Source organism: Lipotes vexillifer, unplaced genomic scaffold (assembly GCF_000442215.2).
Source record: "Lipotes vexillifer unplaced genomic scaffold, Lipotes_vexillifer_v1.1 scaffold905, whole genome shotgun sequence".
Taxonomy (NCBI): Eukaryota; Metazoa; Chordata; class Mammalia; order Artiodactyla; family Lipotidae; genus Lipotes; species Lipotes vexillifer.
The window spans coordinates 596,411-620,689 of record NW_006796034.1 but is presented as its reverse complement, the minus strand read 5'-3'; the positions used below and the strand labels follow the sequence as shown (position 1 = coordinate 620,689).

Genomic DNA, 24,279 nt, shown 5'->3' with positions numbered 1-24,279 from the left:
GAAAGAGTGCCCAGGTTAGGGGTTGTTGTTTTATATAGGATGGTTGGGGAGGCCTCTCTGCTAGGGTACATTAATCAGAGACCTGCAAGAAGGGAGAGAGCCATGTGGGTATCTGGAAGAAGAGTGCTCAGGGAAGAGGGAGCGGCGGATACAAAGGCCCCAAGGTGGGAATATATTTGAGGATTTCAGGATACAGCTGTGAGGCCAGTGTGGCTGGAGAAGAGGAAGTGAGGAGGGGAGTGGCAGATCAGAGCAATGGTAGAGGGTTTAGGTATAAATGTGGAATTAGAAAATAATAATTTCATCAAGGAGATGCTGATTAAAAGATAACCACTGGGAAAGATATTTTAAATGATTGCTGGTGCTAGTGAGGATATGGTAAGATTGGCATTCCAATATTATCTATTAAGTGTAAAGTACAGTCTTTCTGGAAAGCAGCTGGCAATATACTATGTATCAAGCCTTCAGAAAATGTACTTTGACCTTGTCGTTCCATAGCCAGGCATGCATTTTAAGGATGTTCATTAAGTATTATTTTTATTAGCAAAATATTAGGAAAAAACTAATTTTTTGACGAACAATAAGAAAGTGTATAAATTATATCTATAAAATGTAATATTGGGAGAATTATTAAAAATGCTTTCACAGAATATTTAATTACATGCTTTCACAGAATATTTAATTACATGGGAAAATATTCATAATATAAGTGAAAAAAATAAGCATATTAAGCTATAACTACAGTATGATTTCTAGTTTTTAAGATATGGCTAGATACATACATATATACATAAATATATACAGAAAAATAGTTGGATGGAAATACATGGCAATGGAAATGGTCCATCTTTGGTTGATAGGATTATGGGTAACTTTTTTTCCTTCCTTGTACTTTCCTGTATTGCCCCTGGCTGTACATTAGAATCACCTAGAGATCTTCAAAAAATACAAATATCCAGGCTCCACTCACCAGAAATTATGAATTAAACTGGCTGGGTTACAAGTGTAGATACTTTATAAAGAACTGTCTGGGTCTTTCTGATACTCTGGTTCAGATTCATAGCACACATTAAGGATAAGTATAATTTATATTCAGTTTTGAGGTGTTTCTTTTGTTGTATTTAAATGCTTACCTACATAGTAAAGTGCTTTTGTTTTCAAGTTTAACAGTTTGGGTTTTTATTTGTTGTTTGTTTGTTTTAAGAACTGCTTTCTGAAGCAAGTTTCCAAGAAGCACTTCAGGAAAGCATCCCTGACATTCAAGCACATGATTGGGTGCCACTGTGGCTACTGCGATATTCAGTCATTGTTAAAAGTAGAGGAATTATCAAATCAAAAGGCTACATCTTACAAGCTAAAAGAAAGGGTTTTTAACTACGATTTAGGATCATAACCTACTGACCTGTATTTTCCTTGAATATAAGATAAAATTGAGATGTGTAAAAATCTAATTACTGCCTGTAAATGTGTCATTGAGGCAGATATTCTTTAGCTATATTTGACAATATGTTATCTGTCAAGTTTGAATACTTCTCTTGCTTCCATATCAGTTCACTCACTTGAACCACTATATTGTTTTCATTGAACTATTGTTTTCTAATTGAAATTGTCTATAATGAAGATACTTGCAATATATTTTTCCTTTATTTTTATGACAGTAGAAATCAAGAAAATTTGTTGTTAGATATATTTTGGCCTAGGCATCAGGGTAATATATATACATATTTTTTATTTCTAAAAAATTCATTAATTGCTTCTTACTCTACAGTATAACTAAACAATTTAATTACAGTTGTTAAAACAAATACTGGAAGATATTTTTCCTGTCATTGATAAGATGATTATATCTCAGAGTAACTGGAATAGCTGGGATCTACTAGTAGTGTAAATAAAAGTCCTTTCTTCAATATGTGAATGGAAGCTTAAATTTTTTTTATTTGTCCTTGCTTGCAGTTTACCTGTAATGATTTAACCTGTATTCTTGTGCCATATTTGCTCTTGATGTTATTACAAAGACAAACCAAAGTAAATATGTAAAGGAGACTAGGAGCTTTGAAATTATTGTTTGGGGGTTTTATAAAAGCAACTATTTTTACCTCCAGATTCTTTTTAATTCTCCATCTGTCCTTAATATTTTGCTACTCATTCAAAAATATTCAATAAGTACTGAGCACTTACCATGTGCTGGGCACTGTGGGTTCTGGAGAGAGGAGGGAGCACAGGGATTAAGAATCAGTTGAGTAAAATATGCAATATTTGTTCCCCACTAGTAACTGACTACAAGGGACTAAAAGCCAAAAAAGGGGTGAAAAAAATCTTTAATTCAGGATCATGTTGTCTATTTAGATAACTTTGAGACATGGTCTTAACTGTTTAAAATCAAAACAATATAACCCAAACTTTAAAGCTAAAAGAGACTGTAGATCATTTAGTATAATTCCTTATTAGTTTAAGAACCAGAAAATAGCAAATAAATAAGCTGTGACCTCTTTGGTATATACTGTAGGTCTTTGTAATTCTATAAATTGGTATCTGTAACCCAAATAGTTGGAAAAATTCTTTAAAAATCTCTTGTATCTCAATTAATACTTTTAAACCATGTATATTAATACATGGTTTATAAAACTAAGATAATTATATATATACACACCCACACATACATAACATAACACACACACATATATGTAACTAATGTATAAAACTAATTTTGCCCAAGTTTTTTCAACTTAGGGAAAAGATCTGTGGTTCCATATTCAAAATAAATACACTAAAAATTGATAAATAAATAAGACTTTTTTCCTGTTCTAAGTAAGGTTTTGTGGTTTACTAGTTGGATAATTTGATCATTAGAATTGCAATGTGAAATCAGCTGATTTACCTGTTAAAACTTTAGACTTTGAGCTTCCTAAAGCCTTATGTATAGCCTTTATATTAATTGTATGTAATGTTATTAAATGTATATAGTTAACTTTTTAATTTGGAAATGTACAACATTTTTTCATGTAATGTAAGTCTTTAAACAAATGCTCATTTTAATTTAAGCCTATACGGTGAATTGGCCAAGATATTTTAAGAGGGCACTTTAATATCACATTTATTATTTTTTAAAACCCTGGACTTAGAAAAATGGATTGTTTGAAAGGTCATTTTGAAAATAGAAAAAACCGTATGTTGCTAATACATCCAGACTTCAGCGGGAGCTTTTTGTGTGTTTTTTCCCCAACTCTTGACAAAGTAGCAAGATTATAGATTCATCTTGTGAAGGGGATCATGTGTGGCTTTTTTAAATGAATTTTTTGTTTGTTTCGCTTCTATACCTCTAATTTCTGTTATTGAATAACCTTTTCTTTAAAAAACTGATTTTTTTTAAAGGCTTTATCTTCTCTAAGCTGATATTCACTTCTTTTTTTGGTGAACTATCAGAATATAGTGAATGCTTTTCAAGTATTTAGGGACTTAATGTTTAAAAAGCCATAAAATAGAGTGATAATACTACCAAATAATTGCTTAAAGCTGAAAGCTAAGTTAACAATAGTGTATATAACAGATATGTTTTCTGGGGACATGTGTATCCAGTGACCCAAGGTATAAGTTTTTTTCCAGTAAATATGACAAGAAGCTTCAGCTTGTTATTACATGTCCAAAATACACTGGAGCCTTACTTTAACACAATGTACTGTAACTTGGAATTTTTTCTGTGATGAGTCTGTTTTGAATTCTCGTCTAAGAAACCGTAGTCAACAAAAGGACCAAGGTGTCTTACAAAATATGTTCACACAGTGTACATTATGAAGACCACATTGTGCCAGTATGATAATAGAGAATTTAGGAATAGCCAGTGCTAGAACTTGAATCACAAATAATAGCTCATAATTTTTCCATTCATGGGAAAGATCATTTTAGACAGCTGTGTGAAGTGGAAAATGAAGTTATTCTATTTTGAATGAATGATTCAGACTTCCCTACCAGAGCCAAGTAGTAACTGAAATAGGATCTTGATTTTCAGTGATAAAGGTCTAAGTCTTAATTATGTTTCTTTTTAGAGCAGATTTTCTTTCTAACTTTTCCACCCAGATTCAATATTTGGGAATGTAAGCAGTTGATATATATATATATTGTGTGTATATATATATATATATATATATATAGTATATTGGTTGACAATTCATCTTTCTGCCAAATGTACATTTAGAGAAATTTGAAGTTTTAATGAGAATTTAGTCCATTTGTGTTTTCCTACTCAAATATACCAACTTATGATTCCAAATCTATTTTTTTCAAAGTTCCTAACATACCAGAACTTGTACCTGCCATTTTCCCTTAAAGTTGGTGGCAGGATATGTCAGTTTTATTTTTTTTTAATATGTACTATAATTTTTATTAATTTTTTAATAGTTTTCAGAGTTAGAAATATACTTAGGAGGGGAAAATGTTTTAATTAGATAATTCTACTTTTATGTGTCTTTAGCAGTGTACTCTAAAATGAAGGCAAAATATAAAGCATTATTAAATGATTATAAGTTTTTAATTTTACCTATTTATGAATTTAAATTGTGAGTTGTATATTTTTTAATTGAGTTGTTTTAATAGTTGTAAGCATCTTGGAACATTATATTGGTTTTGAACTATTTAAACTCAAACTGAGTATGGTTTGAAAATAAATTATGAAAAATAATTAAATACCAAGCCATAAAGTTATTCATACATTCATTCAACAAAGATGTATTGAATTCCTGCTATGTACCAGGCAGTGTGCCGGGTGTTGGCAGACAGAAACAGAGATGAAAACAGCCCTGTCTTCAAGGAGCAGATAAGTATATTTTGGGGGCAAGAGAGATCTGTACATGAACAAGAGCAATAAAGGGCTGCATCTATTAATGACAGAAGCAGTGAAAAGGGAGTGGGGTCATGTGGAAGGAGTGGGACTGCTGGGAAGCAGGATAAGGATGAGAAAGGCTCCCCTGCAGGAACTAGCCTCAGAGTAGGATCGTAAGATGGGGTGGGGGTATGCCTGGTTTGTAAATACACTGATATTGAATAATGAACAGTTTATATGTAAACTTCAGAAATCCTGTGAAAACACTTCCTTCAAGAGCTTGTTCTTGCCAGATAGAAAGGAATGGCTTCTAGTGAGACAAGAGTAGGTAAGGTTTGAAAAGTCACATTTTATAAAAGAGAGACAGAAACTTGCCGCAATCCCCTAAATATATTAGGATATAGCTTATGTAGTTTCACTACCAGAAAAGTCAAACAAAACCTTAATATGTATCCCTCAGCAATGAATAAATGTATAAAATGTCATACAAGATTTCGGTCTGTGTTTTGGTCCATTATTTTAAGAAGGTTCATGTTTTACAATAAGCATTATTTATTTGGACTCAGCTCTGTTTCCTCTGTTCTTTGCTCACTGTTGATTCTTGCCCCCTACTCCATTTGCATTTACTTTTTTCTTAAGTATATCCTTAGTAATTCTTTCACTGAAGGTCTTTGGGCAGTAAACCTCCTAGGTCTTGTTTGTCTGAAAATGTCTTTATTTTATTAACAGTCTTAAATCATCATTTGACATTATAGAATTCTAAGTTTCCAAACACTTGCCCTCAGCATCTTGAAGATAACATTCTATTGATTTCCAGCATTTATACTCTTGCTAATGAAAACCTGGATTTTCTTCCCTAGAAATAATCTGTTTTTCCCTCTGGTCACGTTCTTTTCATTTGAAGTATTCTATTCATTTTTATGTGTATGGAATTAGAATAAAGAAAGAAAATGAAAACTGGCTTCTGAGTTTTCTGATAACACCAAAAAAGTAATCATAAAGGAAAATATCAATAGCTAGATTTAATCAAAATTAAAATCTTCTGTTCTTCAAAATATACTTAAGAAAACAGTGTATTTTGAAAATGTGAAAATGTGAGCCATAGACTGGGATGAAATACTTGTAATAAATATTTCTCATGAAAAATAAATTGGACATAATCAAATTTTTTAAATTGCACTTCAAAAACACCATCAAGATAAACCATAATGGAAAAGAATGTGAAAAAGAATGTATATATATATTTATATATATAACTGAGTCACTTTGCTGTGCAGTAGAAATTAATACAACACTGTAAATCAACTATACTTCAATAAAATAATTTTTTAAAAAATCTTCAGAAACACCATCGAGGAAGTCAAAAGGCAACCCATAAAATAGGATAACATATTTGAAAATCATAGATAAGAATCTTGTATCTGGAATGTGTAAAAGAACTCTTACAGCTTAAGACAACCCAATAAAAAGTAGGCAAAATGTTAGAGCATATTTTTCTCCAAAGAAGACACGAATAGTCAATAAGAATATACAACATGTTCAACATCATTAGTCATCAGGGAAATGCCAATTAAAACCACAATGAAATATCACTAAAATAGCTAAAATTTTTAAAAACTGACAGTACCAAGTGCAGCAAGGATGTGGAGGAAGCAACTCTCATAGTGCTGTTGGGACTGTAAAATGGTACCAATACAATCACTTGGGATTTCTTACAAAATTAAACGTACATGTACCATGTGACCCAGCAATTCCACTTCTAGGTATTTACTCAAGAGAAATCATATATCTGAAATAGCCATATATGAATGTTTATAGCACTTTCTTCATAATAGCTGAAAACTGGAAACAACCCACATGTTTATCAACAGTTGAATGGATAGTTGAAGTATAATCATCAATAAAAAATAACTACTGGTATATAAAGTAACATGGGTGAGTCTCAGAAATACAGTGAGTGAAAGAAGCTAGACATGAAAATACATAATTTCCTTTACATGAAATTTTTAGAACAGACAAAATTAATACTGTATTATCTGTTGCTGCATCTGGGTACCTCAAGGCTTCTCAAAATGTTGCAGTCAGGGTCATCTGGGACTCCAGTCTCCGGTAGGCTTGATTGAGGTTGGTCTGCTTCCAAGCTCCCTCGTGAGGTTGTTGGCTGGACTCCGTTCCTCTCTGGCTGTAAGCCAGAGGCCTCCCTCACTTGCTTGCCACATGGCCCTCCCCGTAGGGCAGCTCATTACAAGCACAGAATGAACAAGTGAGAAATCGCAAGATGGAAGCCAGCTTTTTTTGTAACCTAATCTTGAAAGTGACACCCGTCACTTTTGTTACATTCTTTTCATTATAAGTCACTAGGTCTAGCCCATACTCGAGGGTATGAAGACGAGAGGATAGGATCATTGGAGACCATCTTACCTGTCAAACTTAATTTAAAAGTAATGTTTTGTATGTAATAATGCAAAATGTACTTTTAGAAGGCTTATGCACTAAAACGCTCATCTTTTGGTTAATGCCTAAAATTCCAGAGAGGGATTCAACCCTATAATTTAAGAGTTTTAGTTAGTAAAATATAGACAGTCATGGGAGAGTTTCCCTTTGGGCCTGTGTAATAATTACTGTGTTTTTATACTGTATTTTCCCCAAATCCACCTTGGGTAAAGAAGAGAGCAGGTAAAGAAGGTAGAGATAGGGAAACATGGCAGACCTGGTAAGCTCGCATAAAACAAAAACAATACTTTGCAGTTTTGCCCCTGATCAGCAGACCAGCTCAGTCTTCTTATATTATGAATATGTACTAACATTTTAATCTTAGTATTTAATGTTTGTTTCTTGAACTTTTTAGATTGTAAATATTTGGGAGTGTTTTTTTGGTTTGTTTCGTTTTAAAGGGGCCATGCTTGTAAGTGAACAGTACACACTGGTGTTCTAATACTCTCCCAATTTTCTACACCCACTCCTGTGATCTTAATTTCTATTTTCATGCATTTGCTCATGTTAAAGTTGTCATATACATTAAATGAGTTAATGTATTTAAAGCACTTAGTACCCAGCATACAGTAAGTGCTCTACTATTACTATGATTGATGCTGTTGTCTCCACCACCCACCTCCAGTTGCTTCATCTTCCTTCCTCTACACCACTCCACCTCCTCTTCAGACTTAGCCCGTCTTCTGTTCTTCCTCTTACCTACTCTCATTGCTACTTGGCCCTACTAAAACTCCTTCTTTTTGCTCCTTACCACATTCCCCATGAGAGTCAATCTAAACTTTTTTCATTCTTCTGAGCAGATGAATCACCTTCTTACAGAGATTGTTATCTACCTAAAATCCTCTCCTTTCCTCCCCACTTTAATTTCCCTGCATTTATAGTCTCCTCTCTGCTTCAATTATCAACTCTTCCCTCTTGCCTCAAAGGAAGGAGCATTCTTTTGTGGCTAACTCCTCCACCTCCATTTTTTTTTTTTTTTTGCCATATGTGGGCCTCTCACTGTCGTGGCCTTTCCTGTTGCCGGACGCGCAAGCTCAGCGGCCATGGCTCACGGGCCCAGCCGCTCCGCGGCACGTGGGATCCTCCCGGACCGGGGCACGAACCCGTATCCCCTGCATCGGCAGGCGGACTCTCAACCACTGCGCCACCAGGGAGGCCCTCCACCTCCATTTTTTAATTCCATTCTTTAGTTGGGATTAGGCTTGCTGCAAAACACAGAAAACCCCCAAATAACTGGTTTAAAAAGAGGTGTTTTTATCAGGTGAAACAGCTCCAAAATTAGGCTATTTAGAACTGATACAGCAGTTCCACAACTTGTCAGAAACTCAATTTTTTTCTTTGCTACTGCTCTACCATCCTTAAAGCATGGCCCTCATCTTCATGGCACAAGATTGCTGCTTGAAAACCAGGGAACACAACTTTCCACAGAGTGAAATGAAGTTAAAGAAGGCAAGGAGGACCTCCTCGCTTTTAAGATGTCCCTAGAGAACTACACAACACTTAATTGATCCATAATTAGTCCAAACCTAAGCTGTATCTGACTGCAAGAGAAACTATGAAAGGAGCTATTTAGCTGAATGGCAGTTTGCCCACTGAAAATTCTGTACCTCGTGACTTTAAGGAAAAAAAATTGGTTTTCTTTTCTAAAGTAAGGGAGATTTGATGAGGCGCTCATTCTCATCTCCAATGACTGTTTACTTACTTCTCAATCCCTTTCCATCACCCTCAAACATATCCTAGCTCTCCACCCTTTATCGTAAAAGAAAAATCAAAGTGTCTCTTGATTCTAGTCATTCTCTTCCTTTCACTGCAAAAACTTTTTTTTTTAATCTCTCTCCTTTACAATTTAACATTTCTTCTATTCTGCTTATTCCCAATTCCTACTCACCATTGCACCTTTCAATTATATAGCTTCCTAACTAGCCTCTGAATTCCTGGGCATGTAACATATACATCTTTTACCCGAACCATGTCTTTAAATTTTATTTTATATTTAACTTCACAAGTAATACAAGAGTATATGATTTTTTAAGGTACTATAAATAATGCAAACGTCTCCTTCGGCCATACCCATGGCTGCATTAAGACCTCTGCTGAACAAATGAGAGGATGGGCGTAGTAGAGCAGATGATGCTATTTTTTTTTTAATTTTTTTTTTATACAGCAGATTCTTATTAGTCATCCATTTTATACACATCAGTGTATACATGTCAATCCCAGTCACCCAATTCATCACACCACCACTACCACCACCCCGCTGCTTTCCCCCGGTGGTGTCCATACGTTTGTTCGCTACATCTGTCTCAATTTCTGCCCTGCAAACCGGTTCATCTGTACCATTTTTCTAGGTTCCACATATATGCGTTAATGTACGATATTTGTTTTTCTCTTTCTGACTTACTTCACTCTGTATGACAGTCTCTAGATCCATCCACATCTCAACAAATGACCCAATTTCGTTCCTTTCTATGGCTGAGTAATATTCCATTGTATATAGTTCCACATCTTCCTTATCCATTCGTCTGCCCATGGGCATTTAGGTTGCTTCCATGGCCTGGCTATTGTAAATAGTGCTGCAATGAACATTGGGGTGCATGTGTCTTTTTGAATTATGGTTTTCTCTGGGTATATGCTCAGTAGTGGGATTGCTGGGTCATATGGTAATTCTATTTTTAGTTTTTTAAGGAACCTTCATACTGTTCTCCATAGTGGCTGTATCAATTTACATTCCCACAGATGATGCTATTTACCAATTCGTTCGTGTGTAACGGGGACGAGGGCCCTAGGCCACGCCGGGAAGGTCTCTCCCTGCGCAAGACTGCTGGGTCTTCTACCGCACTGACGTGAACGCTAATACCCGTCTCCTTCCGGCTCCCGGGGTGAGACAGCCTTGGCCTAGGTCGGAGGGGCGGAGGCGGTACGAGTTCTCGAATTCCGGGATTCTCGCGGGAAAACGCGAGTGTGGCGCTTCTCTGACGCACTTCCGGAGCGCGGTGAGGGCGCCGCGGCGGCTGCAAGCCTGGAGGATGGTGGTTACTAGGTCCGCGCGGCCTCGGGCCGGGATGGAAACCACGTCAGTTGAAAGCTCCCAGCAGAAGGTAGGAGATCTCAACGCTCCCTCATTTCTTTTCGCTGCTTCGCAGAACGGTGCTCAGGGAGGTGGGTGGCGCTGTGGGGTCCCGCAGAGCCTGGGGAGGAGCGGCAGAAAAGCCGGAACTGGCAGCGCGCAGCTGTGTACCAGGCTCCGCGCTAAGCCTGTAGCTTCCTCTTCAGACCTCACTAGGGTCTTTTAATGTAATGCTTGGCAGGGAATAGAGAGATTAGGTAACTTATTTTGCGGTAGTTCAGCTCCGTAATGCAAATGCACAGCTCAGGCCTTTTAATCTTACTGCTAACACCGTGCTGAGGAGGATTAATTTCGGCCACCAAGCGTGAGCCTCATTAGCTGGATTGGATGGAGAAGGCACCATTTTCACGTGGGAAGACTGGCTGTGCCCCGACAGCACCTCCTTCTGGCGTGGGGAGGGCTGTGGTGACGCCAGCTAGTAATTCAGTGGCGTTAGTCGTCCGCTGCCTCTGATCTTGCGATGAAGGGAAGGGAGCATTAATCACTTAGGTATGAAAACGTAAGCACCGCGACCGATTCCATCTTTCGTCTTTTCCTATATTTTATGTCGGAATATAGGTCCACCTAGCATATGTGACTTTGAGTGGAGAAAATTTTCTTTTTCAATTACTTGTTTTGTTCCCTAAAGTCAGATCCAGGACTTAAGTGACGCTAGTGAGGCAGGGCCTGCAAATGCAGTCAGATCCAGTATTTAAGTATTGATTTTTTTTTTTAATTGTGGGTGGTGATGGTTGTTGTTATTGTTTTGCATTAATCTTGTTTACTGAGTTTTTTAGTGCCCTCTTAAAATTTGCTTCTGAGGGGAGTGCCTCATTCACTTTGCTCTTGTCCCAGCCTTACCTAAATCACAGTATATTTTCACTGGCTTATAGAATTCTGCTGCCTCAAGAATTCACACACATCCAAAAGGCCAGAAGGAATCTCCATCTGATGACCGAAGTATTGCTGAATCACAGACCAGTAGGGAACAAAGTCCAGCTCCTAAAACCAGGAAGAGGAAGAGCAGAACTACAGGTTCATTACCAGGAATAAACAAACCTTCTACTGATGGAGAGATCTCTGAAGCAGAGTCAAACTGTTCTTCTGTGTCTGAGGCCCAGAATCCCATTTTAAGAGTAACTAGGAGAAGGCAGATCTTAGTTGCAGGCACCCCAGTTTCCAGTGTAAGGAAAAAGCTGAAAATAACTCGAGTAAGTGAGTCTCATACTGAAGAAGTCTCTGAAGCAGAATCACATATTTCAGGTATTTCTAGAATTGTGCATCCCACAGAAATAACAACAAGAACCAGGAGAAGTAAGGCTAAATCCCGAACCAATCCAAACCAAGAATCCCATGTGGAAGCTAATTCTGATGCTGAGTCATCATGCTCAGACATTTCTTCATTTTCTGGAATTGCAACTAGGAGAACAACAAGGAGTATGCAAAGGAAATTACAGGCACAAACTGAGGCGAATGATACTAAGATTGTACCAGGAAATGAAAAGCAAATCATAAATACACCTGTGAATTTAGAGGATTCAGATACCAGACGAACTTCTTGTTTACTAGCAAGATCGCTTTCTCAGATAAATAAGCCAAATATCTCTAATAATGAAACTTATGATGACCCTGCTAATGACTCCTTCTTTGGAAATTCAGGAAAAAAACTAATAGTGCAAAAACACCAAAGTTTTAATATAAGAGAGGAAAAACAAGACAACGTTTCACCTCTCAAAGAAATAACAAAGCAGAATTGTAAGAGCTTAGAGGAAGAAGCCAAAGGAATAATAGATGCGGGAAAAGAAATTAATGAGAAAAATTCTCAGTTGAAGAGTCTTTCTGAACTTCAGGACACTAGCCTTCAGCAGTTAGTTTCGCAAAGGCATTCAACCCCTGAAAGTAACAAAACCACCTCAGCATCCTCAAACCTGAACTGTGAGGCTGTAATGAAATCGTTAGCTCAAACATTTGCAGTTGTGGAAGTGGACAGATGGAATGAAGAGAGAAACAGCAGCATAAAAACAAGTGACTGGACAGAACTTGGTGATGGTGGTGATAGTGATGAAGAAGCAGAGTGCACAGTTATAGCTGTTGGCGAAGACATGAGCAAAGAAAGGGGTGTAGATTTTGAGTGTGATACCAAACTGTGTGAACTTGAGCCCAGCACATCTCAGGATAAAGATGGTTCTGTTTTATTAGTTCTCAGCAGTGATGAAAGCCAGCAGTCTGAAAACAGTGAGAATGAAGAGGACACTGTGTGTTTTGTTGAAAATAGTGGGCAAAAAGAGTCATTAAATGGAGACTCAGAAAATACATCACCTGACAATGCATTGTTTGTAATTGACACAACTCCTCAATTGAGTGCTGATAAAAATTTTTGCTTGGATGAAGAAGACAAGGCAAGTGAGGTTGCCACTGAGGAAGAAGAGGAGGAGGAGGAAGAAAGTGAAGAAGAACCATCAGACAGTGACAGAAGTAAAGATAATGAGTTTAGTGATGAAGACAACTTACTAAATAGCACAAAATCTAAACTGTAAGTTTTATCTTTATTTTTTAAAGTAAGTTTTTGATACATGTTTGAAGTGGCTAATTTACCATAAAAATATAGTCATAGAAATTGAAAAAATTATTACTTTGGGTTCTTTATGGAAGAGCTTTTTTATCTAGCATTTCCCTTGTTTATATGGGTATCTTTGTTAGTCATATTTTCCCACCAATGAGAGCTAAAAGTACTCCGTTTGATGGTACATTAAAAATCATCTGGGGCTTCCTTGGTGGCGCAGTGGTTGAGAGTCCACCTGCCGATGCGGGGGACGCAGGTTCGTGCCCCGGTCCGGGAAGATCCCACATGCCGTGGAGCGGCTGGGCCCGTGAGCCATGGCCGCTGAGCCTGCGTGTCCGGAGCCTGTGCTCCGCAACGGGAGAGGCCACAACAGTGAGAGGCCCGCATACCACACACACAAAAAAATCATCTGTTAAGGTTTTCTTGCACGATTATTAAGAGCAACGTATAAAAGGGAAGGGAGGTAACTTGGTTTTTCCTACGTGTTTATTGTAGAGAAATTGAAAAATAGAGGAGAACCTGAGAAAAACAATAACCTATAATCCCATCTACCACCCATTGAAAAGCACTCTTTGGGGGCTATTTCTTTGGTTTCTTTTTTTGTTTGTTTTTCCTAGGCACAGGCCCTTGGTGGCAATGTATCCACTGGAAATACAGGTATCCTTGGTAAGGAACTATCCATTAACATGCCTAGTCTTCACTCTAAACCAGTGAAATCGCTGAGGCTAGTCTCAGGTGTACTTATTTTTTAAAAGCCACACTTCCTCCCCAGGATAACTGTAATGTACACTCAGGGTTGAGAATCACTGCCAAGGCACTACAATTGAATGATTTCACTTTCCAATAGAGGTTGATTATCAGAACTTTCAACTGCTCAGTTTATATGAAGAATTAGGAAAGAAACTGACTGTAAGTCCAAGTGTACTTGTTTATAAAAAGGACTCTTCAGTACTATAAAGTAGAAATTTTTATTACATAAATATAGCAGGAGCCCAAGCCAACTGCAGAAGATTCTGATTAGGTGGATCCGCGGTTTGACAGTTATATTTTTTTTAAAGCTCCAGTGGAAAGTACGAATGCTCATTGTTTAAAACTCACTGATTTAGAGGCACTACTAAATGCCCTTAAATTACCCAGAAAAATATTCCAAATTTGGATAACTTAGAAGTTCGGAGTAGAAGACCCTGTCTTTCTCATTGGCTTTGGAGATGGAAGTATGTGGACGTATATTAACTCACTACCTATACGTGAAGTTGAGCAAATTGCCAGGTGTATTTCCTCCTCTTTTCTGTAATTCTTTCTTTATAAAATCCCTTTATGAAGTCTATTGTCATGTAATATGGCCTTAATCCTCTTCTAAGAAAAACTAGGGAATAAATTTTGATGTGCTTCCAAAAGGCTTAATTCATTATTCATCCCATAATTTTCTTCTAAATAAAAATACAGTCTCAATTGTTTCCATTTTGAATTACTAAATGATCTAAAGATCATTTCTTAATCACTTAAAATGATCATTTCTCTTTCAGTCTGAAGTTGACTAGCAGCAGCATAGATCCTGGTCTGAGTATTAAGCAGTTGGGTGGTTTGTATATTAATGTCAATGCAGACAAGCTACAGTTGAACAAGAGAACTCTAACACAGATCAAGGAGAAAAAGAAAAATGAGGTAAGTTGCACAAAGCATCCCATTGGTTTTCATAGAACTAACCAGTCACTTCTAGAAATGATTAGTCCTTGGTAAGAGACTAATTTTCCTACAGTGCAACCACATTAGCCTACTGTGCTTCTTTTTTCCCTCTTTCCAGGACAGTCATTTCTTCTTTTTTATTATAAAGTCCCAGCTATAAAAGATGAGGCTTGAAAACTAAAGTGATATAGGATCAGTGTTACTCTTCTTGCAATCACCAGTTATGATCCCAAGGGTTGTGTTTTTTCTTTTCTTGCTATACTTTTAGCTCTTAACTGCTTTTGACTGTGTTGAAAATCTGAAAGCTGTGAGTGCCCACTAACCCCACCAGGAAAAAAAGCACATGTGTGCATAGACATAAAATTGTACATATATTTTCCGAAAGAAATTACAGGTTAGGTAACCTCATCCAAACCCTCAGTTTCAGCTGTCACCTTGAATGATTTCCAAATCTTTAGTATCAGTATTTTCTAGCCTTGCAGCCTACCCAGGTCTTTAAATCCAGGTGCCTATTGTTTGTTCATTCAGATGTGCTCAGGCACTTGACTTCACCAATTGCCCTTCTCTTCCCTACCTAAACCAGTTCGTCCTTTTGCAAGGGAAAATCTGTTTCCCTTTTGCACTCAACAACTAAGCCTAGGGGACGGTGCTTCTTATATACTTTCTACTCTGCCCCCTCCTTTCCACCCCACTGTCACTGACTAGTGACATCTGTTGTGTTTTTCATCTAGACTATTGTAGTGGCCTCCTTACTCTTCTTCAAGCCATCCTCCATGGTCTTGCTAGATTTCTTTTTCTAAAAATACAAATCTGACCATGATATTCTGTTCAAGTCCTGTAGTGATTCCTCAGAGCATTCAAGGTGCCTCTGTTCCTCTAGCTCTGACTGTCCACCTGCTGTGTTCTTACCATTGAAAATTACTATAGTTCCCTGAACACACCCTGGTCCTTCCCAGGCCAATGCAGAGATTATAAATCACAACCTTTAGGAAGCATTCTTTGACCCTAGTCCTTCCCCCTACCTCCTCTCTGCTTCTGCAACACCCAGTATAGATCTAAATGATTATTGATCATGTGGTATTCATTCTTTTTTTACTGTCTTTTATTTCTGGGCTGAATAATTCTTTGTTGTGGGAAAATGTCCTGTGCCTTGTAGGATATTTTTTAGCAGCATCCCTGGCCACTACCCCATAGGTGCCAGTAGCATCCATCTCTACCAGTGCACCGCCCCCCACCTCAAAATGTCTTCAGATATTGCCAGTTGCTCTCAGTTGAGAACCAATCTAAACCCTACTATAGTACTTGACACACAACCAGCTCTTAATAATCTATTAAATAAATGTCATGCTGTCTTCTCTGACTGATAGGAAAGTCTAGACTGCTACTGTGCCACCCAGCAACTTCTAGTCCTGAACCTGAATTGAGGATTTCTGAATTGATAATTGACTTCTAAGTTGATAATTTCAAATGTTATTGACCAAATTAATATTTGCTGTATTCCTGTGAACTGTTTTGAGGGCTAAGGAGCAGCTGTCTTTAGTTCTTGTACTGGGGAAATGACTAATAACCCTCAGGTTCCTTTTAGTCACATACACAGTATTAAGACAGTATTTAATCACCCTAGGCAAGTAACAAGAAATGCAGGAGACATTTAGGAAAAGATTAACAGATCTGACTACTTAAAATTTTAAAACTTATGCAAATAAAAACACCTTAAAGACAAGTAAAAGACCACAGGTTAACACCGAGATACAAAATACATTTCTACAAATTAATAAGAACACAACCCTCTATAAAAATGAGAAATAACCCCCCCCCCGCAAAATACAGGCATACCACAGAAGACGACTTATATTACAATACATAGCTAATAAATACACAAAAAGTTGGATCAACAGCAAATGGAAACATTCATGAAGTACCACTGACAAAACACAAAAGGATAATCTCCTGTGTTGGCTATATAAAGAAAATGGTACTGATTAACTCTTGGTAGGAGTTTATACTACTTGGATGCAAGGCAATTTAGTAGTACCTATCGAAATTTAAATGACTCATTTTGGAATCTGTTTTACAGAAATAATCACAAGTGTGCAGAGATAGTGTTAACAGTGTTTCATGGAAAATGTAATGGAGACTTACTAAACTAAATATCAAGAAGAAAAATTGTGCATAACAGCTGTTAAAAAGAATGAAGTTGATCTTTGTATGAATTGACATTGAAAGAGCATCTTTGATATATTGTTGGGTTGCAAAAGGCAGATTTGCTCGATGGCATAATTTCATTGGTATACCATAAAAAGCATATGTTGTTTAATCAAAATCTGTACTGCTGTTTCTTATCAGTAGTCTAGCTGGTCTCCTCAGATCACAGAAAGCTGTTTTACCAACATCGAAGAACTTATTAAAGCCTAGTCATGTTTTTTCCCAGGGAGTTCAAGAACTCTGAGGCATTGTTCCTATTGTCTTTCGTTTCCAGTTGGTTGGTGCAGGTGGCTGGTTGCAAACCAATGAAATGCAAGTGGACACATTAACGTATATCTGGTGTGTGCAGATTCAGATTAGAAAAAGAAATTTGAGATGAATATTGATTTTATAGATTCCCTAAACCCTTCAGTTTGTCTCCTAAAGCATTTTTATTTTGATATAATTTACAAATTTAAGGACAGGAGCAACTTTGCAGTAGTATGTTTGTCCATATAGAAGGTTAATATATCTGGAGTAGTCTTCAATGTGGGAGATGTTTCCTTTATAAGGCAATAATGTTGAAACAATAATGACATTCTGACATTTTAAAACCAATTTAATATTTTTGCAGCTTTTGCAGAAAGCCGTCATTACTCCTGATTTTGAAAAAAACTACTGTGTCCCACCATATAGTGAATCAAAGTATAAACTTCAGAAAAAACGCAGAGTGAGTACAGTGACTCATTATTTGGAATGTTTAATGTGTTTGACTGTATATGTTCAGTTTATCTAATATGGCTGTACAATTAAAATATATACGTTTCCAAAGAAAATTGTTACAGATATCTAAGAGCCCGTAAAATATGGTTCCATAAACAACGTTTCATATAGATTTTCATAAAGTGAAAGCTCTTTTTTACCACCCTTAAAAACAGTGGCAGCCAGCATATGAGGTCACTGTCCACACCACACCTTTTGGCTTATAGGTACTGTTCACAGAAGGCTGGGAGCTCTGTTGTGGGCTTTTGTAGGGAATTGAATGTAACCATTAAAAACACTGGCCTATTTAGTCTGCCAAACGAAAGCATAGAGGTATTTTCTTTAGTAAAATACAGGGGACTACTTCCGTTTCAACTAATAAGGATAAAGAAATTATTGAGAGAGCTTAAGAGGAAATTTGAGGATGGTGCTCCAGTAATGTCACTAATATGACCAGAGCACCCTGGCACATGGTAAACACTCCAATATTTGTTGTGTGTGAATGAACAAAAAATGAAATTAAGCAAATAACTTGCTAGGAGTTTTCAAAAAATAGAAAGTTTTTGAATTTTAGAAATAATAGAAATTTCTGGACTTGCTGGAGTGAGTAACTTTCTGAGACAACTCGGTGACTCAGTAAAAGTGTTAATATTTACATAAAAGCTCCAGAAGTAAAAATGTTTTTTATACATTACATCTTGTGTAGGGTATTCTGGACAATAAAAATTGAAGCTGTGGGTTACTCTCCCAACAAGTCAGCAGTTCTTACTAAGATACAAAGTAAATTTTTTTTTTTTTTTTTTTTTTTTTTTTTTGCCATATGTGGGCCTCTCACTGTCGTAGCCTTTCCCATTGCCGGACGCGCAAGCTCAGCGGCCATGGCTCACGGGCCCAGCCGCTCCGCGGCATGTGGGATCCTCCCGGACCGGGGCACGAACCCGTATCCCCTGCATCGGCAGGCGGACTCTCAACCACTGCGCCACCAGGGAGGCCCCAAAGTAAATTTTAAGGAGCCCTCATTTAAGAAACTGACAGTGCTGTGCCTAGCTTATCAGAGAAATCACTTTTTGTGATCTAATCATTTTATGAAAGGTGAATCTGGAGACTAATATATACATTCCTGTAAAGTAACCTTATTTGTTTTTCATGAAATTTTCTTTGTAATTTTAGGGGGAGTGAGGTATAGTTTATACACTGCTTATTAAAATTAGAATTTTCTAATTGTTTCTGAAATTTGAATTTCAGCAAGAGCGACAAAAAACAGCAGGTGATGGCTGGTTTGGTATGAAAGCTCCAGAACTGACAGATGAACTGAAAAATGATCTCAAAGCACTGAAGATGAGAGCTAGCATGGACCCAAAAAGGTTTTACAAGAAAAATGATAGAGATGGCTTCCCCAAGTACTTCCAGGTATGACGCAAACAGAATAATGGTAGTGATGTTCTGAGGATTTTAGTTTGGAAAGCACTAAAGTGATTTGTTTACTCTTAAATGAATATTTACAGAGCACATCTGCTCGGGCCGTATAATAATGGCCAGAACCCAATTCAGACAGCCACCAGCTTGTAATGGCTTTCCATATAGAAAGATGGTGTTCCAGACGGTAACTAGGTTTCCAAACGGTAACTAGCTTTTCATAATTTCTTCTCTAAAAATTATGAAACTTACAAGATGGGTGTACCATATATGAGTATTACTAGCCTAACAGCAAGACTCCTTGCAGGATGGGGCAGGAAAGAGGGACTCATGTACACCAAACTCCTTTTTTTCAAGGTTCTTTATTCTGAAAACAAGTTAAAAGTTGGTTTCCAGGCCTTCCCTGGTGGCGCAGTGGTTGAGAGTCCGCCTGCCGATGCAGGGGACGCGGGTTCGTGCCCTGGCCCGGGAAGATCCCACATGCAGCGGAGCGGCTGGGCCTGTGCGTCCGGAGCCTGTGCTCCACTACGGGAGAGGCCACAACAGTGAGAGGCCCGCATACAGCAAAAAAAAAAGTTGGTTTCCAAAGTGTTTTCAGATGAAAGTCCAATTGATTCACCCTCTGGTAGCTCTCAAGTTCATTTTGTTCTTCTTGGCTACCTTTCTTGTCACTCATGGATTACTGTAATAGTCCTTTGCCTCCAGGTCTGCTCTCCCTTTTGGTCCATCCTCTACATTGTAGGCAGTCATCTTTCCTTTAAAACATAGCAATCTGTTTTATGACACACCTCTGCTCAGTGATAATCAAGATATTCAGTGGTGCCTTCAGTGATTCTTATAACCTATAGGATAGAGTCTATATGTATACCCTTTAATGTAGCCCTTCACCATGTGCACCCAAACCAGCTCACTACCCCTTTTTTGGTCACATAGTCTCCTCTTAAGCTCCAACACACTCAGCTACTAAGCCTTCTCAGGATATGCACAGACTGGTCTAGTCGTTCTGACTTTACAAGTGTTTGGCTCTGCCATGTTTGCTTGGTGAAATTTTACCCATACAAATCCAAGCTAAAATGTCATCCTCTGTAAAACCTTCTTTACCTCCATTCGGTAGAATTCGCCATTTAGTTTCAGAGCATCTAGAGTGTTTTGTTCAGCATAATATTAGGTTATTTAATTTTTTAGTTGTACCTCTGGATCTTCCTTGAGACTCTGGGGGCTTCCCTGGTGGTGCAGTGGTTAAGAATCCACCTGCCAGTGCAGGGGACATGGGTTTAAGCCCTGGGCTGGGAAGATCCCACATGCCATGGAGCAACTCAGCCCGTGCGCCATAACTACTGAGCCTGTGCTGTAGAGCCCACGAGCCACAACTACTGAAGCCCGTGCACCTAGAGCCTGTGCTCTGCAACAAGAGAAGCCACTGCAGAGAAAAGCCTGTGCGCTGCAACAGAGAGTAGTCCCTGCTCGCCACAACTAGAGAAAGCCCACAAGCAGCAACGAAGACCCAATGCAGCCAAAAAAAATAAATTAATTTTAAAAATTATTTGAAAATTAAATTAAATAAATAAAATTTTTTAAAAAGACTCTGGCCCCCTCCCTGGCAGGGACCAGATATTCTTTGTCTTTGTTTCCCTAACACCTAGCACAGTGCCTGGCACATAGTAGACATTGTAAATTTTACTTGGTTGAACATATGAACAGACGCAGAGTGGTCAGTAAGAAGGTTCTAAGTTGGCAGCAATTATGATAACCTAGGAGATCAAATAGGTATATAGTAGAATGTATGTGTCAATTTCATTAAATTGGAAATCTAAAACAAAAGACTATCTGTCCCACTTTTCCTCCTCTATTTAGACTATTCATCAAGAATTTACTGTCTAACACTTATATAAAAGGAATTTTGGTTTTACTGTAAACTGTAGGACCCAGTGCAGATTGAATAAGTGATTTTTTTTCTTTAAGAAACGGCAAAAACTAATTTTAATATTGGTAAATTGTAAGCTGTGTTTTCCATTTCTTTCTATAAATATACTTTGTTAGAGCTACCCTGAGATGTGAAAGATACTTGGCCTTCAGGTATTGCATGACTTATTTCAATCAATCATTCATAGATTGGAACCATTGTTGACAATCCAGCTGACTTCTACCATTCACGAGTTCCCAGGAAACAAAGGAAGAGAACTATTGTGGAGGAACTGCTGGCCGATTCTGAGTTCAGAAGGTAAAGGAATTTATGTTTCACTTTATAATATGTGTGCTTTCCCTTAGAATATGCATAAACTTTAAATTCAAGATAATTTTTAAATGCTTTAGCACAGAGTTTCTCAACAGCAGCACTGTTATATTTTTTGGATGGAATAATTATTAGAGGGGACTGCCCTGTACATTGTAGGGTCTTTAACAGCCTCCCTGGTGTCTATCCACTAGATGCCAGTAGTGCACTCCCCTCCCCCCCAATTCATGACACTCAAAAATGTCTTCAAGCAGTTTCAGGTGGCCCCTGTGGGGCATAAGCATTCCCAATTTAGAACCACTGCTTTAGAGGGAAGCGTGAAAGTATTTGGCTGACTAGAGGAGAATGAGCCCACAAAGGAGACTGGGAAAGAATAGCCAGGGAGGCATGAAGAAAATCAGGAGAGCACAGTGTCATAGAAGTCAAGGAAAGGGACTTCCCTGGTGGCGCAGTGCTTAAGAATCCGCCTGCCAGTGCAGGGGACACGGGTTCGATCCCTGGTCTGGGAAGATCTCACATGCTGCGGAGCAACTAAGCCTGTGCACCACAACTACTGAGCCCACATGGCACAACTACTGAAGCCCGCACACCACAACGAAGAGCAGCCCCCACTCGCCACAACTAGAGAAAGCCTGCACGCAGCAACGAAGACCCAAAGCAGCCAAATAAATAAATTGGTGGGGGGGAAGTCAAGGAAAGAGAACGTGACGGGCAGGTATAAGCTGGAGGGAGTGGCTAACAGTAATAAGTGCTGCTGAGAGCTCAGTTGAGGTAAGAACTAAAAACTTTGGATTTAGTACATGGAGGTCACAGTAACCTTGGCAGAAGGAGTTTTCAGGGGAGTGATGGGGAGGAAAGCAGACTGTAAGGTACTTGAGAGTAAGCTGAAGAAATAAGGGAGAAATCTTTGAAGAAGTTTGGTTGTGAGCAAGATGAGAGAGTCACAGCTAGTGGATGGAGTTGGATTTTTTTTTTTTCCTGAGATGGGGGCAATTTGAGTATGTTTAAACGTCCTTGAAGTAGGTATGTGTATAGTATAGACTTAAAAGCATACCTCATATAGAAACCTCTGCCGGACTTCTAGATTCGTTTAATAGCAAAAGTGAAAACGTTTATCAAGGTTTTTTAAACTGGTGTAATATATAGACGTGGAATACAAGTTTAACTTGAGTGTTACGTAAACTATTTAATGAATCTGGTTTATGGTGAAATTTTTAGAAACAAGCAATGCTCTTTTCTCACTTCTCTCTCCTTGGAAATCTCATCCCCACAGAGTTGTATTAATCTATATACTGTTGACTTTCAAATGTGTATGTCTAGTCTAGATCTCTCCTGAGTCCAGAGCCCATAACCAGCTGCTGCCTCAGGAATATCTAATGGGTATCTCACAGGCCCCTCTAAGAGCTAACTTGGGGTCTACTGACCTCATCCTCCCTGTACATTCTGGTCCTCTCCCAGTGCTCTGTATCTCATGACCAAACGGCATCACCCTTTGTCCACTAGGGCAAGTCCTGATACCTCTTCTCCCTTCAGTCCCATGTTCAAACTGTCAGAGTCCCTCCCATTTTCCTATCTCTCAAGCGTGTCTGTTTCCTTCCCCACAGAGGTGTGTGGTACAAGGTGATTGAGTCTTTGCTTACTTAAAATTGACCTATATTTTGTAATCTTCATGATGGCAGTCTCAAATTACAGCATGGGTCTCTAGTGGCTGAAAGTTTTCAAAAGTCTTCCTCTGCCGTTGCCATTTTTTCTTACTAGACTGCAAGCTCTGAGGGTAGGGACTACTATGGCTGGCTGGTTCACTGCTCTGTCCGCAACACCTAGTATGGCTTCTTACACATGGTGGAACTTAGTGCAGATGTGATGAATAGATAGTGAAAATGCAAAAAAAGAAAAAAAATTTAGAAGTGCCTCCCTGCCGCCACCCCGCCTCTCCCCACCTAAAGGTTACATTAACTTCTAATGTTTGGTGTGTCATACTTTAGAACTTAAAGGTTTGGTTTTTCTTTTTAGATATAACCGAAGGAAGTACTCAGAGATTATGGCTGAAAAGGCAGCAAATGCAGCAGGAAAGAAGTTTCGAAAGAAGAAGAAGTTTCGCAATTAAGATTCACCAAAAGCAAATCACAAAATTTTACATCTCCCCTTTATTTATTACTAAAGATATTTTGAAAACTGACACAACCATCACACAAATTAACATAGCCTGGCCCTATTTATATATAGGGATTTCTCTTTGGAAAAAGTTGATTTTAGAGAGGATTAATCACATGCCCCTTGGGATAAAAATAGGGGTGTCTACAAAGGATCCACTCATGCTTAGACCCTTTGAGGAGGAAAAAGAGGAAAATAACCTCAGTCATTTAACATTTTTGTAAAGTTTTAAACATTTGGTTATTTAAAGAAAATTTAAAACATTTAAAAAATATAAAGTTTGCTAACATTCAAAGATTTTAAAGTAATATGATCAAACATACGTGAGCAATATTGTAATTATTATGTAGAGATGTGTGTGTAGGGGGGAGATGGTGCCCTTTTGTCAGTTGCACATTCAAGTCCAGGAAACTGGTGAAGCTGGGATACAGAGATCTTGTTGCCAGTATAACAGTCACAGTTGAGACCAAAGAAATGTTAAAAGTGTTCTTGGGGCTTCCCTGGTGGCGCAGTGGTTGAGAGTCCGCCTGCCGACGCAGGGGACACAGGTTCGTGCCCTGGTCCGGGAAGATCCCACATGCCGCGGAGTGGCTGGGCCCGTGAGCCATGGCCGCTGAGCCTGCACATCCAGAGCCTGTGCTCCGCAACGGGAGAGGCCACAGCAACAGTGAGAGGCCCGCGTACCGCAAAAAAAAAAAAAGTGTTCTTGGAGCATGTATATGTTAGTATATGACCAAAGAACTAAATGAAGCTATAAAAAGGACTTAAAAGACTACTTGGAAAGTCTGGATTAAAGGTAGAAGCAGGAGAGCTATTTTCCTTCTTTAGCAACTGAAACAGGAGGCACGATAGATTTTATCCAGATT

General features: G+C 38.3%; 2 protein-coding genes across 2 annotated transcripts in view; both read left to right on the top strand.

Moving 5' to 3' along the window:
- The window catches only part of GCLM (glutamate-cysteine ligase modifier subunit), a 17,820-nt gene extending 15,911 nt beyond the window's left edge, over positions 1–1,909 (top strand). The window contains exon 8 of the mRNA XM_007468127.1: positions 1,205–1,909. Within this exon, the coding sequence (XP_007468189.1) occupies positions 1,205–1,374 (170 nt within the window). The 3' untranslated portion in view covers positions 1,375–1,909. The remainder of the gene's footprint in view (positions 1–1,204) is intronic.
- Positions 1,910–10,316: 8,407 nt separating this feature from the next.
- On the top strand, positions 10,317–23,564 carry DNTTIP2 (deoxynucleotidyltransferase terminal interacting protein 2). The gene is made up of 7 exons (XM_007468107.1): positions 10,317–10,407; positions 11,309–12,948; positions 14,505–14,643; positions 17,483–17,578; positions 18,856–19,020; positions 21,138–21,247; positions 23,273–23,564. The coding sequence occupies exons 1-7, from the start codon at positions 10,336–10,338 to the stop codon at positions 23,364–23,366; spliced, it is 2,316 nt and encodes a 771-aa protein (XP_007468169.1). The 5' UTR covers positions 10,317–10,335; the 3' UTR covers positions 23,367–23,564.
- Positions 23,565–24,279: the final 715 nt, after the last annotated feature.

Coding starts and splice junctions, on each gene's coding strand:
- DNTTIP2 (XM_007468107.1), top strand. CDS start 10,336: ATGGTGGTTACTAGGTCCGCGCGGCCTCGGGCCGGGATGGAAACCACG. Junction 12,949..14,504: donor AATAGCACAAAATCTAAACT/GTAAGTTTTATC, acceptor TTTCTCTTTCAG/TCTGAAGTTGACTAGCAGCA. Junction 21,248..23,272: donor GCCGATTCTGAGTTCAGAAG/GTAAAGGAATTT, acceptor TTTTCTTTTTAG/ATATAACCGAAGGAAGTACT.